We start from the raw sequence: 20,502 nt of genomic DNA on the forward strand, positions 1-20,502 counted from the left end.
AAAAAATAAATAAAGAATTAAATATACTTGGATTGTTTGTGTCGTTTAATTTTACTTTAGGTTTTTGAAGATTTTATATACAGGTTAAAAATATTAATAACTTTTTAACTCGTAATCGAACTAGATTTATTACAAAAGCTTTGTAGAAACACATTTATGTTTAATAAAGGCTGTAAAATATATTGGTTTATTTTTTAAAAGTAAAATTAGCATGTGTGTGTACCCTTTTTTCTATAGGATTAATTATTTTTTAATCTTTAAAGTTCATTTTAAAACTGAATATAATTGAAACCACAATTTTAAAAGTTTTTTTATTATTATTTATTAGTGGAGTATATGGGCAAACATAACGATAAAAACAATTACATTACAATAATAAAGTTGCTCAGTAGAACTATTTAAAGGCTAAACACTGGATAATTTATTTCTAAAATAATAGCACCAGTACCTTAATATTTGCAACAAATTAAAAGTGGATATAAAAATTTAAAAATTGTACCATAATAGTAAAGATAAAAAAAGATTTATATTTACAAAAAATGCTGTAAATTAATAAAAAAACAGTTTAAAATTATTTTATTGAAAAAGGTGTACCATTATTGCATTACATTTAAAACTTTGTACTTAACTTTAATGCGAGAATGTTTTGCATTAAAAATATTTATGTCAAGTTAATTGCAAAAGTAAAAATTAAATAAAATAGAATTAAAAAAGCGCCATTCGAATAGTAGGTATCAAACTATAAAAAGAATTGATTTAAAAACATTAAAATACTTTACAAATGTTCATAAATGGGCAGTATGGTATATATGAATTAGCGCAGAATAGTATTGTGTTTGTGGAATTTGTAAAACTAATTGTTTTGTGATACATATAAAACTGCTTTAAAATGAATTGTTGTGATATATACACTTGTTAAAAAGTTAGTAACAATTTGTACCTACTTCACATGAGAAAGGTTTTAACTTTTTATTGAAAATAATTTGGCAAACATAATATAGCACCATTGCAATTGTAAAAAAGTTTTAAAATCTTTTATATTCACTACCTTTTTCCTTTTTTTAAGAGCAATTAAATTTAATTTCTTTACGGTTTACCTCCAGTATACATTGGGTTACGGAATGTAGAAGTAGCTTTCTTGAAAATTGGATTTTCTCCCTAAAAATAAAAGATAATTTGGTTACTTTTTTAATTTTATTATATTAATTGTTGTAGGTTGTATAAGAAAGTATTAAAAATGGCTAAAATTCGTTTTCAAGATGTAAGGTTATAAATTAAACTTCCACTGACACGATATTAAAACCGCAAGTTAAAAAAATTAAATAGTATTTATTTATTTTTTAATTTTATTAAAAGACCATTTGCAATCTTTAATAAAGATTAATATATAATTTAAATATATTTATATATCTTTTATACTACAGACTATTTCATCAAAACAATTCAACTTTGATACAAAAAAACTCAACATACCCCTTGCCATTTCGGATTTTGTGATTCTTTTTGGAAGTTTTTAAATTCTCTCGCATCTTTTATCGAAGTCAATAATTTCCAGATAAGTAAAATAGCAATTCCTATTCCAACTATAGCTGCTATGATGCCAATTACTATGTACATTGGGTTGGTATATATCTTACAAACTGTAAAAAGATAACATTAGTAAAAAAAACATAAAAAAAACTAAAAAAAAGGAATTTTGTAAAAAAATAAATAAGAACGTAAATAAAAATAAAATTTTAAAGTATATGTTTTGAAATAAAAAAAAAAAATTTTAAATAATTTTATAATTAATCTGAATATCCAAACGGCAATTTTTTTTACCTTTGTCTGACTCAACATCTACTAAAATATTTTCTTCCTTTTCTTGGAAATATACGGTAAAAACACAATCATCTGTCAGATCAGTGAACCTACATTCTTGTGTATAAGAGGTTCCTTCTTCCCCCAACTACATATACATTAAAACAATGTTTGTTAATTATAATTTCATTTGTATTACATATGAAGTTAGAGTATTAATCTAAAAAAAGGCTAACTTTAAAGCCTAATCTTTAAAAACAATTTTCTCAGACCATATTTTAAGTTGCCATTTTTTTTTGTATATATCTTTATCCTTGATGTGGGAAAGTCGAATGCGCGACTTAAACATAGAGTAACATCAGTTACTCCGACCCAGTCTCGAGTTGCCTGTGGCAGTTTGGGATATTATAGATTATAATTGCCCAATAATTATACTGCTGATTAAGTGCTGCCTCAGCAGGAGTGTACCGTTTATAGCGCCTTATTCAAGTGCACTACAGCATGAGATCGGTGGGGATTGAACCCACGACCTCTTGTGTGGTGTAGCAAGTGTTCTTACCACTACACCACGCTGCAGGTCATTAGGTTATTATTAATTTTAAATGCATATTACTAAATTTTTGAAAATGTTTTCAGTTTTAAATGTTTGTCATGAATAAATAGAAACGCCTTCCTTAGATTCATGACAAAATTAGGAATCAATTTTTTCAAGTAAAGATGTCCATAATAACCTTATTTTATAATTTAGGTCACGTATGTTGTCCGGCTCTAGACAAAACAACATGCCGTTTACTATAGGAAAGAATCGTAATCCAAAGGTGATAATTCTCTTGCACCACAATCACGAGGAGAGAATTTAGGAGTGCCATAGTGTAATTATGTTTTGTGTAGAACCGGACAACATATATGATCCTATAAATTTACCAAAACTAAGTTTGATATGATTAAAAAATCAACTGAAACTTACAATAGTAACATTGTATTTCTGGCATTTGTTCTCGCATTCAGTTGCATTGTATTCCCCTGTTCCATAAGCAATACATTGAATACAATCTCTATGTTGATCACAATCCACACTGGGTTTGGTTTGACAGAATTGACCACGATACTAAAATAAATTAAGATCTTTAAAATATTATTTTTTACAATTGTTTCTTAAAAATACACATTAAGCTAAATGTTAAACATGTTATATTTTCTGGTAACGGTGTCCTTTTTTAAAAAATATAAAATATATTACTTAATATAACAAAGTAATAAAAAATAGTTTAGTAATTTCAATAAATTATTTTAAAATTACAGTTTCATATTAAATTTTAAAATTTTAATTATAATATTAAATCAAAAAATAAAAAACTGAAATCGAGTAAAAAATATTATCTAAAAACTAACCTTCTCTTGTTAAAAATTAGTAAACAAAAAAAAAACTTTAAATACCTTAGTCCCCCCTTGAGTTGTGCTACAATTACAAATTCCACATTCACAAACCCCATTTCCATTACAAGGTTTAAGAGGATCCAAAGCATTTTCACTCGTGTCATAACAATCTGATTTATCTAATGCACATTCGCATGCATTTCCCTTCCAACCAGCATCACAGATACACGATCCACAATCACAAGTACCTAAGTCTGTTTTAGGTAGAAATAGTTGTAAAAAATTGAAAATTTTGAAAATTAAAAAAAAAAACTAAAAAAATGTTCATTTTGTAATAAAATTAAAGCTTAAAATCTTAGATTTAATTGTTTTGCTTTTAAAATCTACATAAATAAAATTAACTTTAAAAGATTAGTATAAAAGGTTTATTCCGACAGCATGGTGTAGTGGTAAGAACACTTGCTATACCACACATAAGGTCGTGGGTTCAATCCCCACTGATCTTATGCCGTAGCGCCCTTCAGTAAGGCGCTATAAATAGTACGACCTCCTGCTGAGTCAGCACTTAATCAGCAGCATAATTATCAGGCAATTATTATTTATATAACATCCTAAAAACGGCCACAGGCAACTCGAGACTGGGTCGGAGTAACTGATGTTACTCTATGTTTAAGTTGCACAATCGACTTTCCCACATCGAGGATAAATTTATATGTAAAAACAAAAAAAAAATTCTATATGAGAGAATTAAAATAAATTGGACAAACAATTTTTTACGAATTATAATTAAAACCTTAAGAACTAGGTCATAACAGTTGGATATTTTTTTAGTTAAAAACTTCAAAGACAAAAAAATGTTTACAATGTTAAGTGACAATTTTTCACTTTAAATCAAGACAGGAAATAAATTATTTAAAAAGGTGTTAAATATATCACCTTAAAAATAACACCAAATATATAAATTATAACTGTAAAAAAAACAAAGTAAAATAAAGTTAATTTAAATTTATAAAATTTAACATAAGTTCAACTTACTGTTGCATATTTTTCCTAATACTCGGTCACAAGTTGTGTTATCACATTCACAATATTTTCCATCTATTTTACGATCTGGATATTGTCTAATTAAAAAATAAATTAAGTGCAAAAATTTAAAAAATTTTAACAAACTTTTTTAAAAAAAAATTTAAAAAGTTTAGTTTTAACAAAAAATACTCTGATTTTTTTAAATATAAAATGGCTAAGCATTACCATAAAGTACCTAAGTTTAATAATTTTTACTCCATTCATGCCATAGTTTTTTTTAAGTGAGACACAAATCGATAGTCAATAATATTTAAAATCGGCAAAGGCATTTCAAGACTTAAGCATGATAACAAAACGAGTTTTCATGATAAGACTGTTAAATCAGTCTTCTTTCATCAAGAATAATTTGACTTAAAAATACTCACTGGCATAAGCATTGTCCACATTGGCATTCCCCTCTATCGCTACACACAACTCCTGTATCGACATCTGTACAGTTCTTCAAATAAGACTCTACACCGCTTGAATCTTGTTGGTCACAAGAACAATCAAGTCCTGAGAAACCTGACTCGCAAACGCAAGCTCCACATTCATAATTTCCATGTCCTGAAAACGAGAAAATTGTTATGATATATTTTTTATAAAAAATGATAATTTTTCATCAGGAAAAAACTCTTATTTTCTGATGTTTACATAGTCAAAAAACATGTCAAAAAGATTTATCACACAATGATTAACCTGAGCAATTGGTTGCAAGAGGAGTAGTAGCTTCACACTCACAATCACATTCAGGATAAACCATGATAGTTACAATCTCCTTGTATCCATATGGAGATATGGTTATGTTGACTGGTTTGGAAATACAAGTTTCAGTTGAAACACTCAACGTGAAATTGACCTACAGAAGTTAAGTTTGTTTTAAGTGTGTTTCTAAAAAAGTTTGGATAAAAGTTGATTAAAAAATCTAAATTTAAATTGTAAAATAATTGCATAAAAATGCTTTTTTGTTGAATTTTTTGATTGTTAATTTAAATCCTTCTTACCACATCACCAAGTTTAACTCCATCACATTGTAAACCTTCCTTAGTTTCATGCAAGCAGTGTGAGAGTTTGTGAGATATTATCACATCTTCTGGTGCATCTACTTCCAAAATTACCTAAAAATAGTTTAAATAATAAAGGGTTGTTTTTGCAATTTTTAAATAGCAAGCTATATTATTTAAAAATTTTAAATTTAAAATAGTTTTGTTTTAAGAAAAAAAAAATGGATTTTGAAATTTTTTATGCTAAATTTTATTAAATGAAAAACTTGATATAATTTTTCTAGTTGTTACCTGGCCTTTAAGATCATTGTAAGCTTTTTGAATAAGGTCGATAATATTTGATGAATCCCCCTGCAGCTTGCCTACAACTGATTTTGGAATCATTTTTTGAAGGTTCTATGAATAAAAAAACATAAATATTTTTTTTTAAATTCCATTTAAATTATTTCTACAAGAAAGTTAATAAAGCTTTTAAACTTTTTTTTATTGAAATTGCACATACACAACACAATAAAAGATGTCATTACCTCATAGGTAGTAATCACATTCTCAGTAACAGCAAAGATAGGTTGGATGTGGTATTCAGTTATTTTCTTAACCAAATGACCAATTGATGGGTAATCCTTAAAAAATACAAAGTAACTTATATGTAAAAAATGTGTTCTTAGCAAGCTAAGTTTTAAAAAGTAAAAAAAAATTAAAAAAATATATTTAAATTAAACTACAAAATAAAAAAATAATTTGTATATATTATACTTTTAAAATTCTAATTTTTTACAAACCATTTCATCAGCTTTGGTGTAGTGACCCAGAGAGTTTAAATAACATTTCCCATCATTGGGAATAACTATTCCACCTAATTTTCCATCCCCTGCATAGTGGAACCCGGCATCAGTGGAAAATACAAGCAAGTGGGTAGCATCGTCTCTCCAGTTTATTTGGTTCTAAAAAAAAAATTTTTTAAAAACAAATTAAAAAAATTCTCTGTAATTGATATAAACTGGTTAATAGCCGCTTAACGATTAGAATTTTTAATAATCGAAATATGGACGCAACTTTTAACTATATCTGTTTTTGTTTAATTTTTTTTTATTATTTTTATAGAAAATTTATTTTTGTTAGAACTAAAGAAGCAACAGATATCTAATTTAGGTTATTCAATCTCACAAATATAAACTTTATAAACCAAATACGTTTTAAACAAAGCTATAATATAAATTTACAAAAAATAATAAAGGTAATAAGATAACATTAACATACATTAATTAATATTTGTATGTAATCAATAAAATTGTTTGCTTCTATAACCCATTCACATAAAACACAACCAGTTTAACCAATTGATTTAAATCAATATAAGACATTTACTTACTTTACACACAATGGCTTGCATCATGGCATCCAACCCTCCCTCAGGATTGTCCAAATTGGAGGAGTGCGTTACGTTGTTGACAGATGACACAAATTTTTCAATTACTGAAGTTAAAGGTAGGTCGTTATGGAAACTATATGTTGGAACACAAGGCTCTGCATCTGTGCATGGATTCTTAATTCTGTGAAAATTAATTTGTACAGATTAAAATTAGTCAAAAAATTTTTGTTAAGCCCTAATTTTTTTAGTTGAGCACTGAAATTAAATCATGAGCATAAAATAATTTTGTAGAATCACTTTTAATATGTACAAAATTTGATTATGAAAACAGTTATTGTTAGTTCAAGGTGAAAAAATATACAAAAGAATACTCACTATATAAATTTAAATAAATAAATATTATTTAAAAAAAACTTTTTTAAACCCTATCATATTTGAATTATTCTTTGTCTTCTGACAGTTACAAAGTTTAATATGCATTAAAATATAAAACATTATTTAACAGAATCACTAAATCAAATAATTAAGTACTTTGATGGCACAGTTGAGATGTACGGCATCACAGTTTTGTCGATAAAAGAACCAAAACCAAGCCTGAAATCCCTCGTGATTTCCTGCATGCTCGTTCCCAACTGTTGGCCCAATTTACGCAGGGACTCTAAATCATTTTGCATTGATTTTGATAAATCGAGAAGATAATATAAATCCACTGGATAATCTTCAGCTTGTCTGTATGAAAGTTGTATATTTATTGGGTCCCCTGTAAAAAGGAAAATAAGCAAAATTAATGGTTTTAGATAACTTTTTGAATAAGTTAAAACTTTATAAAAAATATAAGGCATTTTTAAAAAAATATATGACATTCTTGATATTTACTTCAACTTGCTTGAAATAGAAATACAAAGGTTGAAAATACTCAAATAATAATTATTTAAAAAAAAAAATATTTTGTCTAGGTATTTTATTATTTATATACCGGGTCTGACTTTAGCTTCTAAAATTTGGGGTCGAATTTGCGTTGCTTTACCCACATCAGATTCACCAACATTAGAGTGAGCACGATTCTCTAAAAAAAACACAAAATTAAAATTTTTAGTTTTTAACGGAGCTAAAATCAACTAGCACTAAAAAATTTAAATTCTAATACAAAAAAATTTAAAAATACCCATACAAAATTATGTGAAGTTAAGATTTTGTTTAAATAGGATCTGCACTAAAGTTTTAAAATGAAATCATAAAAAAATTACAAATCAAATTACTAAAAATGTGTGTAAAAATAATTACAAATTACTAAAATGTGTGTAAAATAATTATAATTGTTAAGTTTAAAAATGGTTCAAAATTACTGCCACTAAAGTTTATAAAATCCTCCAAAAAAAATTACCGATATCAGTTAAGTTAGATCTTGGGTTAATAATCCCATCTGAACTACATCCATCAGATGATAAAACTTCTTCTAAATCACATCTTGATATCACCACGTTTGGGTTGTTGGCATAGGTCTAAAAAAATGTTTTTATTTCAATGTTAAACAAAAAAGGGTCAGCAACAAGTTTAAAAATGCATTGAAAATTTTTTTAGATCAATCACAACTGCATATTGTATTGTTAAAATAAAAGCTTTTTTTTTACATTTCATTTTTTGACCTGATTATAAAACTACTTTTTTTTTTAATTAAAAATATATGAACTTATAAATACCGGATCTTCGCACCAAGCACAACCTGGAATACCAATACATTCCCCACAAGACTTAGCTTTACTTTCAGTACATACATTTACAGCTCCTAAAATTTAAAAATACAAATAAATAACAAAATAAAATAAATATAAATATTTCAGCAATATTAATATAGATTAACTTGTACAAATTAAAAAATGTTATATATATATATATAAAAAGTTAAAATTACTGTTTATAAAGTTTAACTAATACAGTATACTCACCATAAGTAAAATTAATAAAAAAGACACAAAAAATTAAAATTCTGGTTTTCATTTTTAAATTAATTAAAATCTAAAAAAAAAATATGCATTATATGTTGTTTTTTAGTTTTAATTCAATCTAAAAGTGTAAGCTTGACACTTCAATAAAGGAAATATTAAGCTTTACATTACTTCCTTTACAACTTTATCTTAACGTAAATCATTATAGCATTAATTACAAAAAGACATAACAAACTCCTTGATAAATGATCTTACATACACAAACAAAGAACAGTTATACGCTTACAATTGAAAATAAATAATTGAAACAATGCTGTGTTGTGTTAATTGTATAATTGTTAAACTATCTGACTATACACGCTAGTAGTAGACCTATGGTCTAATGTAATAAACAGCAAAAACACACAAGTTTTAATTTCGTTTTAAAATTTTTTTTTGAGTCAGTTTGTATGTCACACTGTCATTTTTTAGTCTGTTAGTTTGTTTTTTAAACGGTTATTTTACAAATATCGGCCCTGTTAAACTTTCAAATTTCTTCCAACCTAAACATCCACCAATTTAATATTAAAATCAATCAAAAAAGTAAAGTTGAACTTTAAAAACTTATTTTTCTTTAAAAAATTGTGAGGTTGTGAAACAAATACAAATCTTCACACTTCTGGACCAGACAGGCGTAGCCAGAGTATGTAGCTCCCTCCGCTTTAAGTAAATAAAAAACTTTCTCCTATGACGTCATGCATGAATAACCGAAGATTAAATAAGATGAATCCAATTTTGGTCATCGGTATTTATTGCGGTTTTACCTTTAAATATTAAATTTTGCGCTGTTTTACATTATATGTAAAAGATGCATGGTGTACAAAATTTTAAAAATGCTTTAAGGACTTAGTAATATTTTTATATTGAGGATAAACACTTAAGCGAAGTTAAAAATCTGATAAATAGTTTCGGTGGTGTGATTTTCTGAAGGGTTGGGTTCAATCTCCTTGTTAACAACGCCACAGCGTTTGGCTTTAGGCAACGTGTTTGCAGATAACTAATACATTTTGATGGCATACCATTCTTCCTTTTATAAAACATATGAAAAAATCTTATCACCTTAAACTAATACATTTTGTTGTGCATTTCTTTTTGGTAAAATTACCGACCTGCAACTTGCAAAAGTTGTTATAAGCTTACAACAATATTAACTTTAAAAGTCTATCCCTACATATCAACTTGCGACAAAACAAATTTTATAATTTAAATCTAACTTAAAAATAGAGCTAAGGTAGTCAACCATGCCATAACATACTTGACCATGCCATACCATACTTAAAAGCTTTATGTAAACATTAATACTTTTGGCAAGTTTTAAATCATTAAATTGATTTTGTCATTTTTTCCCGTCGCATTGTTGTCATATTAATTGTATATCGTATTTATTATTTACTTTTATCAATGTGCGAAAAACCAAAAAAAAAACAAAAAAAACATTTTGTTGTAAATCAAGCGTAGTCACATGATCACATAGGTAACAAAAAAGCCTTATCTTACTTACACTTAATTATATATTTTTTTACTTAAATATAACTTATTTTTAAATTTTTTTTGTGTTTAAGAAAATTTTGCAAACGCGCGGATTTAAAGTCAAAAATATATAAATACAACAAATGCAAAGAAAATACATATTGGTAAAATATAAAATCAAAACAAACTTTTCGCTGATTTCTGACAACAAAAATAAATTAAACAGTTTTGCTTAAGAAATACTTCCAATATTTTGCAAGTAAGATTATAAATAAACCTATAGGGTCAAAACAGATTAAATTTATTTCTAAGGATAGGAATAATTAAAATAATGCAACACAGTTATCTAGTTATGTACAATCCCCAAATTTTACTTTTCAATATAAATCTCCCCAAATTTTACTTTTCAATATAAATCTCCCCAAATTTTACTTTTCAATATACATTACTTCAAAGCGTAGACTACCTTTGATCAAGGATAAATAAACAATTAGAATACTCCAAGAAACTAAACCCTAATTGTTTTTTGTCAGTTCTATTTCGTTTTGTTCTTGATGGCAAAAGTTCAATTTGTTGACAGGCGACGATTTTAACAGAAATGTTGATCCGCCAAACCGTCTCCATATCCGACAGATTACGTCACGTAATTAGGTATCTGTCAATGACGTCACGATATCAAAAAACTATATAAACTCGTAATTTTTTATTGTTAAGCATCACAAGTATTGAAATCATCTCATCTTATCTTCTTTCAGCTTACTAAAAAAAGAAAATCTCAACTACTAAAATGGTAAGAACTTCACTAAGAGTAGTTTTTATATTATTTTAAAAGTACGTAAGTTAAGTAGGTTTATGCATAACTACAGTAAATAAATGCAGCTACTTTTTAAATTCATAAAATCTTACTCTAAATGTTTTATTTTTATTTCAGGCCGCATTTACTGATGAGCAAATGGAAGGTATGTTATATTTTTTAAATATTTTACTGCATTTAAAATATTTAAAGTGTTTAAGTGCCTACAATAAATTTAATTTTTTAATCAATGACATGTAAGGTTAACAGCATCACTAAACAACTTTTTTAGACATCAAAGAGGCATTCGAAGTCTTTAGTTCAACCCCCGACATTCAAGTCGCATATTCCGATATTGGAGGGTTATTGAGGGCTTTGGATTGCAATCCAACAAACCAAGAAATTACTACAGCACTTGGAGATCCATCGAAAGAAGGTAGATAAACAAATAAATGTAACTGCGTAATTTAAATAAAACTAAATGTAAATTTTCAACTTTAGCATATGTAAGATAATATGTTAAGCATTTGGCATTTAAACATTAATTTAAATATTTAAATTTATATTCTAAAATACTAAGTGAACTCAACACCTTAAAATTTCTAAAAGTACTTAAAAAGTCTTTATCTGCCTGCAACTGTTTTATGTAAAAATACACTTTAGTTGCACAATTTAATGATTTTTTAATAGAAATGGCTTCAAAGACTGCCAAACTTGAAGAGTTTTTGGAAATCTACTCCAAAATCATGAAAGATTCGGTTGTGGGAACATATGACGATTTGGTTGAAGGTTTGAGGGTTTTCGACAAAGAAGGAAACAATACTGTTATGGGAGCTGAGATTAGACACGTGTTGAGAACTCTTGGTAAGATTTACACTTTTTAATTATATGTTAAAGATTTAATGTACAAATGTCTACATGTAATTCATAGTAAATGTCAACTTAGCAAAGTAGTAAAGTTAATAGCCTGTGAAATCAAATTTTAAACTGCACAAAATCTAACAAGTTTTAAGATTCCTTAAAAATATTTTTAAAATCGTTTTTATACGTTTTAAATACATCAACTATAAACACTTATAGCTATAAAAACATCTTTTTTTTTTGCAAAAATAATTTTTAAATTAAATTGTATATCAAATTGCTGCCTATTGCTAACTGATAAAAGTTTTTTTAATACATTTTTTTCATTGTTTTATACTTTAGGAGAAAAATTGACAATTCCTGAAATCAATGAAGTAATGAATGGCTCTGAAGATTTAAATGGAATCATTAAGATTGATAGTAAATATTTAAATTATATAAATTTAGTATTTAATTTAATACAAATACTATAATATAAACATCAGGGTACCAATTAAAACATAGTAACCTATTTTTTTTAAACTTAAACCTGACTTTAGTTTATTGTTTAAAGTAACGGTTGATTTTTTGTTTAGCTTTCTGCAAATATCTTCTTGGAGAGAAAACTGAAACATAAACAAACAAACATTTGCGACAGATTACTGGAAAATAATTTGATTTAATTTATTGCTTTTGATTATTGTGAATAAAAATTTTACTTTGCTTAAGTTCTGTTTATTATGTGTTCTTTAGTTTAGACAATAATAATTAGAAATGCTCAATAACCAATTAGCTGTTTATTTTTATTCTCAGCAGCATATTTATACTGTTTAAAGCGTCTTAATCGAAAAAAAATATATATATATATTTTTTTATTATTTTGGTTTTTCGCGCATTGATAAAAGTAAATAATAAATACTATATACAATTAATATTACAACAATGCGACGGGAAAAAATGACAAAATCAATTTAATGATTTAAAACATGCCAAAAGTAATATTATAAAATATAAAAAAGTTGAGATTAAACACATCAACTTATATAAATGTTAATAGATGTTTTTATTTAAAGATGAGATTTTTATTTCTAAATGACTTTAACTGCTGTTATCACCTAAAATAATGAGGCTAAAGCAGCTGCAGAGGATTGCTAAAGTAGTTTACCATTTATCGAAAATAAATGTTTTTAAAATATCTATATTTAAATTTCTAATGCACAATAAACTATAAAATAAACACGAGAGTTTGTGAGAAATAATTTATTGTATTATCAAGACAATAGCGAACAAAAAATAAATAAGGTTGAATTTATTGTCGTTTGAAGCTTAAGAAGGTGAATTTCTTTTTTATTCCTCGACTTTTTCACCCAAAATATATCGGCAAAAACCTAAAAGAAATCAAAATTGTTAGTTTAAAGATTAACAATAATTTAAAAAAAACTAATAATTGATATCTTACTTTCGATGTTGATCAATCCATTTAGGTCTTCTTTGCCATTCATAACTTCGTTAATGTCAGCTGGGTTCAATTTTTCGCCTATAAACATCATTAATTTAATTTAAAAGAATAGTTACAGCTAAAATACATACATATTTAAAATACAAACTTTAAAAACTAGATTTTTTAAATCTGTTGCAGATATAAAATCTATGTCTCGCCAAAATAACATTGTGAATAGTTAAATTAAAATTAAATACAATGAAAAATGATTTAAAGTTAGAACCACATAATACTTACCAAGAGTTCTCAACACGTGTCTAATCTCAGCTCCCATAACAGTATTGTTTCCCTCTTTGTCAAACACTCTCAAACCTTCAACCAAATCGTCGAATGTTCCAGCAACCGAATCCTTAACTATAGCTGAGTAAACTGGAAGAAATTCTTCCATTTTAAGTTTTTTAGCGGCAAGATCTAAAATAAAAGTTTAACACAAATCACCAAAATGTTTTACATTTAGCTATAACTTTAAAATTAAACACCAATTTTTAATAGAACATTGTATGTTTGGCAGGGTTTACTGGGCAATTTAAAATAATCTTTCAGATATATAAATACAAATTAAGCCTTGTTAAACGGTAAAATTTTTGTTTTAATAGTGTACCTTCTTTTGATGGTTTTCCTAAAGCAGTAAGTACTTCTTCGTTCGTTGGGTTAAGGTTTAAAGCTCGAAGAACTTGACCGACTTGATCTAAACCAATTTGAAGTTCGGTAGTTTTGCTGAAGATTTCGAAAGCATCCTTGATATCTAAACAATAAAATTGTTTAGTTTTTGTTAAAATGTTAACTGGTACTTCTTATTTTAAAGCAATATTTACCTTCCATAACTTGTTCGCTAATTTCTGCCTGCAAAACAAATATATTTTTTGAATTTAAAGATAGTAAAACTTCACAGCAAAGTTTTATAAATCTTTAGAAAACTTTAAACTAAACTTGTACTCACCATTTTGAATTTAAGACAAAGGTAGAGATAAAGTAGTAGATAGATAGAAGGTTGTAGTTTGATTGATAAAACTATGAACTGATGGTTATTTGGTCCAAAACATTTTCTTTTATACAAGATTCACAACCATAGGTGTCATAATTGTTAAGGCCATTAACACTAACACTTTCTAACATAAGTGATGTTACTACAACATGTAACTAGGTGACGATTTTTATGTCAACACAGCTGTCTAGGACTAGCAGTAAAAACAATTGAATTGTTTAGGATTAACTAAATCACTGATTGTCCATTTAATTAAGCTATATTTGTGTATGTAATTTTTTTGACAAGGCAGAACATGCGTTTTGCAGAAGCAAATACAGTCGTTACAAATTTAAAAATTAACTGTTAAATAAAACAAATATAAGGCAATTCTTACATATTGGGTATATGTACCTAATTTGTTTGACAAGTTGTTAAAACATATATTTTGATAAAAATATTGCTAAAAGATATATAGTGATAATTCTTGTAACGTAAGTGCATTAATAAATATGATACAAAGCAAATGTAGTGGCCAAATTAAGCCAATTTTTTCTAATAAATGTATCTCCCATTTTAGACGCCCCTATTACGACGATTTTGCTTCCGACGTTCGGATCTTCTGCTGATAAAAACCCCAACCGCTACGCCCAATATAATCACCAATATAACGAGCACAACGCCAACACCAATCAGTACTTTGTTGTTAGAACCTATATAAATATCAACACATAAATTAATAGTCTTGCTATTTTGGAAATAACAAACAACGAAAAAATATAATCAAGGTTCTTTATGTTAAAGTTTCATATCTTTTCTTGTAACTGGAATAATTGTATTTGATCAGGGAACAGTGCTTTTATTTAAAGCGCAATGGCAATATTACTTATCGAGCCTTGAAATAATCAACATAAAGAATCTAACATGTAATATATTAAAAAAAGGTATTTTGAGAAAAATTTGAAGTTATAAAAGACAAAAGTCCAATTTTGAGACAAAATTGAAGTTATAAAAATGGGGCTTTAAACCTGGGCTTCTTATATTAAAAATTACTCAAATAAAATATTTTTTATAGAATTACCAGTAGGTGTTGGTTCATCGTTAGTGGGGACAACAACTTCGCCATCTTCGTTTATATATTCATAATTGCTTGCCGGTTCCATGAACACCAGCCAATCATTATTTAGCTGGTCGTTATCCACAATATGGATTCGTTCTGAAGTTAATGTTACCGTTTCATCGCCAGTGTTTGTCAATTCTCTGTTTAATATAATTTAAAAAAATGATAATTATTAAAGATGAAAACGTAAATGATAATCTTAATACAGTAAAATATTTTTTGCTTATTCATAAATAAAGAATCTAATTATTAAAAGAGGTAGAAATTATAAAATACAACAACTTCACCTTTTTGTTCGATTAAGAGATGTGCATTGACAAAGGTCTCCATGTGCAGTTAAATTACATACGTTTACTTTGCAATGCAGGTAGACTGCATCTAAATTATCTTGCCATTTAAACATTTGAAAGCAAAATTGAGACTGGCTTCCCTCTCCATTCGACAAAAGTTTAGCAGTCGAATCCTCAGCACATCTTTGCAATAAAATAAGTAAATTGCAGTTAGAAAAAAAGACCTGAAGTAGGCAAAATTTTAACAATTTTTCTTACTTGTCTGTTAATAAATCGTGTACAAATCCAGTTCCATTCTGATTGGTGGAAGCCCAACATCGTTGGAGTGTAAGAACCAAGTGTTCAGGCATTGGGTTAACAAGAGTTTGTTCTTAAAAATAAAATACATTTTATATATTTTAAACCAAAGACAAGTGTCAGTAGAAAGTTACTTTAATTGGTAAAAAATGCTAAAACACCTAAAACCTATCGACTGTTTGACATATACTGTTTGACATATATGGTAATGTCAATAAAATAAACATTTAAATATAAAAATTTATAAAGCATATAAAAAAATGCTATAAAAGTTTAAAAATATCTACTATTTGGGGGCCCATAATATTAGTTAACACATGCGCTGGTATTTTATGTAAAAACTTGATTAAAAAATGACTTACGAACACAAACTTCTTGTTCAACAGCAACCACGGGTCTTATTCCTAATTTAGAAGCAGGGTCAAAATCACTTCCAATAAATAAATCCATTTGAACCGTAAAGAAGCCGTATTGTGTTTGGAAATCCACTGCTCTAAAATTTAAAATTTGTTTAATAAAATTTACTTATTGTTGTACTTAAATTGCTACAACGACAAAAATTTACAAAAAAAAAGATTTATATATAACTTTTATTGTCGGAAATTGCAATAAAACCTTGTCATAAATTACTCAATCAATTATAAGCAATAAAATATTTACATTTTCTTGGGTACCAGAGGTCCGGTCATCACATTGTATTTGTTTTTGTACGTGCAAGTAAAGTCCAATAAAACTGTCGGTCGTTCAACTGACTTGTAAACTTCGTTCCAAACAATTTGTTGTTTAAAAACAAACTCTCCAGATTTACTTCGCTAAAATTAGTGATTTTTTTTATTAAAATGAACAAAAATATATTAAGAAAATTAGATTACTTGTGCTTTACAGTTTTTGGAAGAACTTAGGACTGTAAAATATGGGGAGAATTATTAGGAACTGTATAGTACAGGAGAGAATTTGTTACGACCCTTAAGTAAGAAAGAGAATGAGCAAGAACGGGGAGTACTGGAGAAGATTTGCTAGGACTGCAAAGTACGAGAGTTTTTCTGAGAACCGTAAAGTACAAGTGATCCAGAAAATTTACTCTCTGTTAATGTGTATTTTAATTAGGGATGGGCCAAAATTAAAATTACTCGGATTCGTCGAATCCGAGTAATTAAAAATAAGATTCGATCGAGTCCGAATACTCGGCTATGACGTCATCGATGTAAATGCCAATAACGTAAGCCGAAGTAAACTGCGCAATTCAAGTATAAAGAGCTATTTTACTAATCATTTTTATTACAACTCAACACGAAATCAAATTATTTGCAATTAATTTAATTAATAGAAAGGAATTAATTTAATAGCAATAACCAACTTTTTCCAAATTTACGTGTAAAAATGTTAACATTTCCACATGCTTCGACTTCAAACGATTTCGCAATGGCGAAACTATAACACCAGACGAACTAAATAGGCGCTCAGATGACACACTTGTTGGAGGGCAAGAAAAAAACGAAATGGCTAAATTAAACAACGCAGGGCGCTCATTGTGATGCTTCGCCCAAAATTCCAATGGACATTTGGTAGGATTTAATACGCGGAGATGCCATATATTGAGCAACGTGACTTTTTATGCGCTGCTCGTATGATGTATCTATCATTGCTTGTGATTGTGACAACTGTTCATCTTCACACGTACAGTCAAAGACGATGCTATCAATATTTTCATCGCAAGATGATGATGGCTCGCTTGAATCATCGATGCCGTCACTAGTAGTATGATGTTTAATGGCGGCCTGTTCAATCAGGTTCTTTATACGCAGTATTTCTTTATCATCTGCACACCACGTTGTTTTTATTCGTGGATCTAATACTGAAGCCATCGCACAAGTGTCGTAAATAATGTCGTTGTAAAAATATGCTTCACGGGGTTGCTTTTGGCCTTGTGAGGCATCTCGTTTGTTAATTGGTATTCTTTGTTATACCGAGGTTGAATCTCAATGTTATACCGAGGTTGAATCTCATTCATTAATCGCTGAAATCCTTTGTTTTCTAAGATAGAAAGTGGTAAAAAATCGATGGCGATCATCTCACAAATACGTTTGGTAATGGCTTGCGTCAGTGGATGGTTGGGCAAAAAACTTTGCTTTTTGGTTAAAACATCATCGATTGTAAGCTGAGATTTTCTTTTTTTTGCAAATATTTCCGTACTGGTCGATGCCTGTTCTTGTTCGCTAGTCCTGTTTTTTTACATCAATATTATGGCGCGATAAAAGATGTTTTATTAACTAACTTGTTGTAAAATTAGCATTGCTTTTACCGCGGCTAATATGGGAATTGCACAAACTGCAAATAGCCTTACAATTATCTTTTAAACAAATATCGAAATAATTCCATACGTATGATGTTTTTGATGTCATTTTTAAATGAATATAAAAGCAGCACACTGTTACTCCTGTATTATAAGCTTCGCATTGTTGCGCAATTATTGCACAATTACGATAAACGTTGCTACGGCAACAAAAGCAGACATGTCCAGACAAGTTTAATATCTCAAAAAAAATGAAATACCGTCTCTCTTATAATTGTTACAATTGATTAAAAACACATGCGTGAGATTCGGCAGCCGAGTCCAAAAAAAATATTCGACGAGCCCGAATCCTAAAAAACTCAATACTCGGGTCGAGTATTCGGACTCGGATTCGACTCGGCCCATCCCTAATTTTAATAAACTTTAGAAAAACAAATAATTTACCGAAATATCAACTCCACAGTTGAGAAAAGGTGCATCGACTTGAAGATAATATTGCCCGTCTCTTTCTACAGCTCCACATTTTCGTGAATCTCGAAAATAAACCAACGTGACGTCATCAACCAGGTTTTGCTCAGTAGCTATTCTCTTGTCAATCAATATTTCGATACTCTGGTTTCCACATGTTACTTTAGGTGTGGCTAAATACATAAACATTTTCAATAAAGTTTTTAATACTTTGTGGCAAAACCTTAACTTTTAAAAATTTTATTGCAAAAGAAGTATTTTTTCATTATTTCTAAAATATTTTCCAACATTGTTTTACCATTTTTTTGTATAAGTCTTTTTTTTTAATTTGTTTATTTAGGTTACATACGCAAGTTTTTAACTTACGTAAATCGCAATTAATTCCAGCAAAGTTTTCTGGGCAAATACAAGAGTATTCGTCAGCACCAATATCGATACAAGACCCACTGTTTTTACAAGGACTAGATTCGCATTGAATAGCAAAAACTAACAAAAATAAACGCCAATTTATTAATTGTTAGGTACAAATTCAATTGTTAGGTACAAAATACTATGTTTATTGTAAATTTTCACAAGCTTTACATAAATTAAATATTTTTGATAATATATATTTGTAACATGCACTTTTTAGGAATTCTATGTATTCAAAACTCTTACCTTGAAATATAGAAGTACATAGAAGTAAAGTTAACGAGAGAAATTTTAATCCATTCATGTTGCTTTTTGTTTTATGTCATTTATGTTTTTAAAACTTTTACTTTACCTTGAAGTTCTATGTGAAAAACAATTAACTTTAATAAAATCTGCTTAACTATTGTATATGTATTTTTATACAGTAAGAATTTCATATACGTATTTAATACTTTCAGATATGCTTTTCAATCTAAACTTACTACTCAAAACGTTAACGTTAAAAAATATGTTTCAGGTAAAAAGCTATTGAATATACAAAGCTTATAATTTAAACAAACATATCCTGTTATTTTTAATATATAGAGCTTCTAATTTTTATAAAATAAAGATTTAATTGATGTATTAGTAGTAATGTTTTATATTCTATCAATATTTCGCTTAACAAAAACACTAATTGCTACATTTTTTTCCTTTTTATATAACTAAGCACAGAAGATCTTTATAAACTCAACATATGTTTGAAATTTTAGTAAGTCGAATAAAACCAACGAAGCTTAAACAAAAAACAAGGCAAGACTTTGCCTCCGGCGAATTACAAAGTCATGTTTTACGTTTACATTAAGGCCTCGTTAAAAGAGGTTTATTACAAATTATAAGGCAATTGCAACCGATTAAACATATCGTTTGGTACTTGTTAAAGATGGTATATATTATTTAATTTCATTTTTAGTTTTTTACTAGAATTTCAACTTTTATTTGCACCTTTAAGCCATTTTTTGTAAAAAATCCGGCTTTAAAGCGATTTCGTATATTTATTTTCCTTTGTCATTCTTTATCATATATCCTTATTTATCATATGGTACTTTTAAAATAAATATCTGATAATTGTAAAAATGTATAAGTCTTAAAATTATAATTGTAGGGCATTTTCAAACAATAGCCTAATAATATCTCTTTTGTTTATTTCTAGTAATTATATCCCTTAAACAACACAAGTATGTTTTTACCTCTATAATAAAACATACAACTTTTTAGTTATAACGTATATATATATATATATATATATTTTCTGCAGACTTGATTTTTCATAAATAATGTATAGCCTACATATACCGAAGATAAAATAAACTAAGCGAAAAGGTTGACAAACTGGTTTTGATACAACTTTAATTTCGCAAAGTATTCTCTTCTCATATTTTTATGTAGTCTTGTATGCTGATTTATGATTTC

The 20,502-nt window shown here is 27.6% G+C and overlaps 4 protein-coding genes across 4 annotated transcripts; 1 reads left to right on the plus strand and 3 right to left on the minus strand.

Moving 5' to 3' along the window:
- Positions 1 to 366: 366 nt before the first annotated feature.
- Positions 367 to 8,630, minus strand: LOC145744036 (integrin beta-1-A-like). The gene is made up of 18 exons (XM_082562130.1): positions 8,565 to 8,630; positions 8,319 to 8,404; positions 8,003 to 8,120; positions 7,595 to 7,684; positions 7,150 to 7,378; positions 6,619 to 6,799; positions 6,029 to 6,190; positions 5,774 to 5,869; positions 5,538 to 5,642; positions 5,247 to 5,360; positions 4,942 to 5,101; positions 4,629 to 4,809; positions 4,213 to 4,298; positions 3,238 to 3,431; positions 2,768 to 2,908; positions 1,822 to 1,948; positions 1,474 to 1,640; positions 367 to 1,158 (listed from the first exon to the last, which is right to left on the minus strand). The coding sequence occupies exons 1-18, from the start codon at positions 8,614 to 8,616 to the stop codon at positions 1,087 to 1,089; spliced, it is 2,361 nt and encodes a 786-aa protein (XP_082418256.1). The 5' UTR covers positions 8,617 to 8,630; the 3' UTR covers positions 367 to 1,086.
- A 2,169-nt stretch (positions 8,631 to 10,799) lies between these two features.
- On the plus strand, positions 10,800 to 12,343 carry LOC145741284 (myosin light chain 3, skeletal muscle isoform-like). Its single transcript, XM_082558847.1, has 6 exons — positions 10,800 to 10,863; positions 11,005 to 11,032; positions 11,159 to 11,302; positions 11,557 to 11,730; positions 12,070 to 12,147; positions 12,303 to 12,343. Exons 1-6 carry the CDS (start codon positions 10,861 to 10,863, stop codon positions 12,341 to 12,343), a joined length of 468 nt encoding a protein of 155 aa, XP_082414973.1. The 5' UTR covers positions 10,800 to 10,860.
- Positions 12,344 to 13,038: 695 nt separating this feature from the next.
- Positions 13,039 to 14,061, minus strand: LOC145741880 (myosin light chain 3, skeletal muscle isoform-like). The gene is made up of 5 exons (XM_082559555.1): positions 14,023 to 14,061; positions 13,809 to 13,952; positions 13,445 to 13,618; positions 13,166 to 13,243; positions 13,039 to 13,094 (listed from the first exon to the last, which is right to left on the minus strand). Exons 1-5 carry the CDS (start codon positions 14,027 to 14,029, stop codon positions 13,054 to 13,056), a joined length of 444 nt encoding a protein of 147 aa, XP_082415681.1. The 5' UTR covers positions 14,030 to 14,061; the 3' UTR covers positions 13,039 to 13,053.
- Positions 14,062 to 14,444: 383 nt separating this feature from the next.
- Positions 14,445 to 19,413, minus strand: LOC145742753 (uromodulin-like). Its single transcript, XM_082560543.1, has 9 exons — positions 19,297 to 19,413; positions 19,006 to 19,125; positions 18,616 to 18,812; positions 16,539 to 16,690; positions 16,241 to 16,371; positions 15,840 to 15,951; positions 15,579 to 15,764; positions 15,253 to 15,431; positions 14,445 to 14,884 (listed from the first exon to the last, which is right to left on the minus strand). Exons 1-9 carry the CDS (start codon positions 19,352 to 19,354, stop codon positions 14,748 to 14,750), a joined length of 1,272 nt encoding a protein of 423 aa, XP_082416669.1. The 5' UTR covers positions 19,355 to 19,413; the 3' UTR covers positions 14,445 to 14,747.
- Between the last annotated feature and the right edge of the window lie 1,089 nt (positions 19,414 to 20,502).

The sequence above is a fragment of the Corella eumyota genome, chromosome 2 (assembly GCF_963082875.1).
Source record: "Corella eumyota chromosome 2, kaCorEumy4.1, whole genome shotgun sequence".
In the NCBI taxonomy this organism is placed as follows: Eukaryota; Metazoa; Chordata; class Ascidiacea; order Phlebobranchia; family Corellidae; genus Corella; species Corella eumyota.